At 40.6% G+C, this 6,481-nt stretch overlaps 1 protein-coding gene across 3 annotated transcripts in view; it reads right to left on the bottom strand.

Moving 5' to 3' along the window:
- Nucleotides 1–267: 267 nt before the first annotated feature.
- Syde2 (synapse defective Rho GTPase homolog 2) overlaps nt 268–6,481 on the bottom strand; it is a 33,314-nt gene continuing 27,100 nt past the window's right edge. For 2 of the 3 annotated variants that reach the window (XM_021158120.1, XM_029475293.1), the window contains exons 6-7: nt 5,854–6,085; nt 268–1,893 (exon numbers count right to left, since the gene is read on the bottom strand). In XM_021158120.1, coding sequence (XP_021013779.1) covers nt 1,397–1,893; nt 5,854–6,085 — 729 coding nt within the window. In that variant the 3' untranslated portion in view covers nt 268–1,396. Of the gene's footprint in view, nt 1,894–2,429; nt 2,485–5,853; nt 6,086–6,481 lie in introns of all 3 variants that reach the window. The other variant, XM_029475294.1, reaches the window with a different exon arrangement.

Here is a 6,481-nt window from a genome sequence, read left to right as displayed (position 1 = left end):
ATTTAATATATAATACTTATGTATTATACACGACATAGCAATCAAACAAACAAAAAGCACGGGTACTTTCTCTAGAACACATTTGAAAATACTTTGTTAACTCATGGTGTACACCTGCATCACCTCTGGTTACATTTGTTACACAATGTTTTAAAACATGAAAGTCTCATATAAAAATAGTTATTTTTCTTCATACTAGTGGGCTTTCAAATTACATGGGTGTTATGTGTATTGCATAGAAGTACCTTAATATTTAGAAAAATAGTGAGAAACCGGTTTTTTTTTTAATGGATGTCACACTTTATACTTGGCAATTCATATTCATTTATACTTCTAAAATTACACATTCTGTAAGTATAAAAGTTTTTTTTTTTAATACATTTAAAAAATTTGTAACGTGTAGCATTCTGGCAAGATGACTTCCTTAGAAACATGGGCAATTACTTAAGTCAGCATGTTAAGTATACCTCTATAAATAAATACTTAGAGCATCACAGGAGACAGAGATGCATAGAGCGGATGGAGTCATTTTAAGTCACTAGTGCAGGCATCTGGTCACTTGATCCCTTATGAAGCTGAAAGACTTCAACGTAAAATACAACTTTCCACAGGGAGACTGTGTCTACAAAGCAAAAATAGAAAGGCAATTGCTTCTACTCAAATAGTTCTGGTGCGTTTTTATTCAAGTGGTCTTTATGTAACTTATCTTTTAACTTAAACATTCATTCCCTGAAAAAGACATTTTTAAGCTAATAACTTTGGCCTTATTTTAAAAATATTTGGAATGCTGTAACCAACCCCTTCCCTCATTCTAAAACCTATACGCATAATTAAGTTATAAATATATATTCTCAGAACCATAAAAATATTTAATTTTTATAAGCTTAAATAATTATGAAATGTTAATACAAAATACATTAAAATACCTGTATAATTTTACATTTATAAAATTTTTTCTTATAGCAGCAGCATTCATATTGCAAATGAAATATGACCAAATGACATTGCACAGGGACTCTAACTGCAAATCAGTGCAGCTGCAGTGTCCTCTGCAGAGAACATCCGTCTCCACGGACAGAAGAACATTCTCACCGAAAAGGTTAATAACGTACCCGACCCTTACAAACAACTGCATGTCTCCTCCATACAACTGGCAAGGTTTATTAAAATATCCCCCAAGGTCTGGTTACCTTTATGCCCAGAACAGCTCAGTTCTTAAGTAAAATAACCATATGAATGAATAGTGTTTATAATTGAATGACATGAACTTATTAGGAATTAACTTAAGGTTCCTATATATATATATATATAATATATTATATATATATTTTTTCCCCAGAAAAAGGATTGACATGAAACTTGATGACATCATCACAAATAAAACAAGCCGTCCATCTTAAACACTCATGTTCAGCTTGTTTTTGTTGAGCTCACGTTCCAGATTGCCAATCAAAGTATCAATGCTCTCTTGCAAATCTCTGAGGTTAGCCTTCTGATCCACTGTGGATTCAATGGTCTGTACCGTCAAGTACGTCTGAAACGTGCACCCTCCTGACATGGGGAATTGTTGTGTGGTCATGACTTCCGCTCCGTCCGTTTTGCTATAGTGCCTACTTTCTCCGCCTTCTAAGAGGCCATCATCGCAGTCCAAAGCCTTGACGTTTTCTCTTGCACTTAAAGAGTAGCTCTCCCCACAGCTGCTCCAGTCTCCTGCATAGCGGTTGCTGAGTGGACTGTCTAATCGGGCCTGCCTTGCCCTCAGCACCCCTGATGAATCCGGACCGCTCAGATTTAATACACACGGTCGCTCTTTCTTTCGCCTCAAGTAATTCAGAGAAGACGACTGCTCCAGGCACAAACTGTCTCTGGGTTCTTTGACAGTTAAGCGTTGCACTAGAAATGAACAATACAAGCACTTTAGTGACAGCCAGTGGCCTTAAAAAGACAGAGCAGACAATGAAGCCACTTAATAATCAACTAGCAACATGCACTTAACAGAGACGTGCGTTCTACTGAAAGTATTCCATAGTAATTTTTCTACTCCCACATGTAATTAGGATTAGGCGTACAAGGTAGTACAACATTCAGTGGTGCTACGTTACCCTAAAGAGTAACATTCCCCATCAAACTCCCAACGTTGATTAATTTTCTGTGCAAGTTAATTGCTATCTAGCTCTAATTCTAAGCAAGTAGCTTCTCTCGAATTAAAGACTACAGCAAAAAGCAGGCAAGGCACGGTGTGTAAAGAGCAGGGAACAAGAAGTTACCATGTACGTACATCTAGCATAGGCAAAGGCAGCTAATGTGATCGCTCTAGCTCTGACCTTAGTGGGCTTTTTTTACAGTAGTTAGCAGATGTCAACATTTACCAAGCAGCCCAAATTTCACTTCAATAAAATGCAGGAATCCTAGGCCTGGCTGACAGTTACCTGAGGGTTATACAGCATTAGCTACTAACAGTCTTCATTTTTTGTTTTTTTTGGCCTGGAAATAGCACACATATTTTATTTCCCAATTCTGGTTAGAGATGTAACAATCTCAAATAACATTCTTCATACTTAAACTGTTTTCCTCTGAGACAAGCCACATTCTATCTGCTTGCATTGTCCTGGTCGTACAGAAGGCGACAGGCACAGGGGACTTCGTACAAAACACGGCTTACATTGCTTACTTAGAAGGGAGTATTTGTCTAAGGTTCTGCGTATAAAATAGCCTGTAGAATGCTAAGCCGTAGCTATTTGAAGGTTCTCCACATTAGCTAGCTCCTTCTGCTTGTTTATTCTGTTTGGCTTCCTCTTACAGTTCCCTCACTAAGAGAAGGGGCTTAAGTCAGTGGTGACATCAACATTGCAACTCAGAATGAAGCTTTATTAACAAAAGAACTTAAGAATGATACACACGTCCCAGTTTTCCAGACTTAATATTCCCAACATTTTACAAAGATATTTTACTTACAGCTATATTTCAACTTTTACTTTATTTAAAAATTTCCATTTATTACATTTTTAAGACTTATTTTGTATATATGAGTGTCGTGCCTGCATGTATATGCTGTGTACCAGCTACGTGCCTGGTACCAGGGGAGAACAGAGAGGTCATGTGATCTTGGTCATGTGATCTTATCTTGCTGCTTCCTCGATTTCTTCCCATCATCCTCTATGCTATTCCCATTGGGCCTGAAGGTTTGCGGAGGATAGAATGCACAGCACACCCTAGTCTGAAGGGAAACCTACCTTGCTTTTGCTCAGCCAGGACTCTATTCAAACTCCACTTTTACACGATATCTTCGAAGAATACTCAAGAAACCAATTAAATCATTATTTTACATTAAACTAAGAACTCAATTTCTGAAATATCAATGTCACTATCTTTTTAAACTACGGATACTGGGACATTTTCCTATAAACTTGTAAGGAAAATGGCTGATCTTAGCCATACAGGAGAAGTCCTGGCTTTCCCTATGCTGTGACGGCCTGTTTTCAAGAGAATGAATGGAAACAGACAGCTAAGGCTGCTGAAACTGTGTCAGAGGGTGTTAAGTACTAAGAAACTTAACTTTTCCCTATGTTTCGGGCCAGCAGAATTTTCTTTTAATAGATATCATCTGTGACCTTACAAACGTTACAACCTTGTAAGAAAAGGAAGCCCTGCCCCAAATGTATTCCTCATGGAGAATGTAGACTATCAACAACTTTATTAACACTACAGCTGCATCTGCAAGGGAAAGACTGGCCTCACAAAAGCACCCAGTATTCTTCTCAATAGCAAACCCACTGTGTTCCAAAAGCTCCAAGCACAAAGCCTGTAAAGAGAAGACTGTGAAAGCCTGAAGCTCTCTCCTGTGCGGAGACCCTCGCTCATCCAGCTGTGGTCACTGGCGGCGAGCGCAGGGGGGCAGTACCCTTACCTTCACTAACACGACAGGCTTCAGACTTGGAAGACAGGACTTTACAAACAGAAGTCTCAAAGCAAATAGTCTTCTTGCCCCCACATTTGGGGGCAGGGGGTGGGTGTGAGATCCAAAGTAACATAAAAGCACAATGTGTAGAAAGAGGAAAAGGAAGGAGCGGCGGGCAACCCTTCTTAGCTCTGGAGTGGAGGGAATTCCCTAAAGGAAAGCTAGCTATGCCCCTCTACTGAAGGCCTGGGCTAGCTGACTCCTCGGTGTCACTCCTCAGTTCTCGATGGCCCAGTAGCTGTGTCTTATTTACGTGATGTCTGCCTTCCTGAAAATCCACAGCAGGCAATTTAGAGGGGAAAACTATTGTTTGCTCTCATCCTCTGCCCGCTTCTATCTTTTGTCTAGGGTACTTGCAAGGAAAATAACGGGTTCTAGAGAAAGGTTATTGTTACAGCCAGCAACAAAAGTCTTTGGAAAAACAAACTGATCGTAAGACCGTGGCGTACGTTATCATTAAGATACAGTCAATGAGCTAGAGAGACAGCTCAGAGGTGAGGAGTGCTGTGCTCCTGTGTGCGCCCAGGCTCAATCCCCAGCACCCACGCAGCTGCCGACAACTGTCTGTAGCTTCAAGTACAGAGGCTCTGACACCTTCTTCTGGCTCCCACAGACGTGCACACACGTGAAGCACAGACAGACAAACATGAAAGCAAAACACGCATATAAAATAAATCTTAAATAACTAAAATGTAGCCAACACTGAATCTGTTTACATTTATATCCGTGCATGTAGCACACAGAGGTCGGAGTAGGGCTGGAAGATGTCTCGCTGAGTAACAAGCTTATGGGTCAAGGATAAGGACGGGAGCTCCGTCCCCTGGACGCACGAGGAGGAAGGAGAGAAGCTGTCCTCTGACCTCAAATGCACATTCATATCCACACCCCCCACGCACAAAATAAGTAAATGAAATGTAAAAACCAAATCGTAAAACCTTTTATGGGGTGCGTTTTGCTTGCATGTATGTCTGCACCTTGTTCACACACGGTGCCCCAAGAGCTGAGAAGAGGATTTCAGAGTCCCTGGTACCGGAGTTCTCGACGTTGTGAGCCACATGTGAATTCTGGGAATTGAACCTCTGGAAGGGCAGCTAGTGCTCTAACTGCCTTAGTGCTCTAACTGCCGAGTCACCTTTTCAGCACCACACAAACAAATCCTTAAGACCAAAAGATAATTGCCAGCATGAGCTGAAGTAATTTCAGAGTAACCGTTAGCATAGTAATTCTATAAGGAAGAATGGACGTGGGCTGGAGGTGACTTGGTTACAGAGCACTCGATGCTCTTCCTGGGGAGCCACACCTCTGGTAGCTCACAGCTGCCTCTTTAACTCATGCTGCAGGGAACCCAATGCGACCTTCTGGCCTTCTCAGGCTCCTCTACGCACACACACATCACATAAGTAAAAATAAAATAAATATTAAAAATACAAAAAAGAATAATAGGCTTAAAAAGAAAAAGAATTTTGGTTCAAAACAAATTAAATTAAGGTGAGAAACAGAATAGTATGTGCTAAAAGCTGTGCTGAGCACCCTAGGGACATCTTGGTACTTAATTTTCACACAAAGTCTATAAACTCATGAGATTAAGATGGAGCACAGTAACGTCTACGGTTATAAAGAGTTTCCCAAAGTCAGAGTGCCCTAAGTGGTACAACCAGCAATTTGAGCCAGCTTTTACTAAGCCCAAAATATATACGATGGCTCAAATGTCTACAGTGTTATGAGCAAACACAAAATATAAATAGCAAACAATACAGAGCAGGTCTCAATTCCTTAGTACTGAAAAAGCAAAAAAATCTAGATTTGTTTTCCCAACCATATCTGGACATTTTAATCATTAGCTAATCCAGACATCCCATTGCTGCTAAAAAAATGTACTCCAGAGAATCCTTTACCTGGCCAGAGCTGGAGCAAGTAATGAAGAACCTCGATGTGTTTTTTAAAATCCAAAGCACTGGCAAGCTCTTCAGAATCGGTGAAGACTCTGTTGTTGTGGGTTGAAGTCTCTTGCCTCTGGTTAAGCAACACTGGTCCAAAGCACACAGCCAAATTCTGGCAGGTCATCTTATTCACTTCGTGGTAGGAGGCCACCAGTTTCAGATGATCTAACAACATCTTTAGGGTTGCCTAAGTATGTCCAAACACAATTTAACCCAGTAAGTGGTTAGATGTCTATATCAAACACTTAGTAATATATTCTAAATTCCAACTGGCCTCCCACCAGCTTTCTCCTCCCTCTCTAAAGTGCCAACAGCAGCTGTGGCAATGTGGAGGAGAGGTCAAATACCCATGATCCTCGGGTTTCTCGTGAGGACTGCTACACTAGGTAGCCTGAGGTAGGGCATAGCCACAACTGTGGTGATCCTCTAGGAAAGGATGGATTTCAAAGGCCAACATGTTTCTCCTGTGTTAACTAATAAATATTTTAAGTAGTCAAAATTATGAAAAAAAAAAAAAAACAATAGAATTAAAAAAGAAATTCCCAGCCGGGNGTGGTGGCGCACGCCTTTAATCCCAGCACTC

This window comes from Mus caroli, chromosome 3, assembly GCF_900094665.2.
Source record: "Mus caroli chromosome 3, CAROLI_EIJ_v1.1, whole genome shotgun sequence".
Classification (NCBI taxonomy): Eukaryota; Metazoa; Chordata; class Mammalia; order Rodentia; family Muridae; genus Mus; species Mus caroli.
The sequence above is the reverse complement of the archived record's forward strand: the minus strand, read 5'-3'. Positions and strand labels throughout refer to the sequence as shown.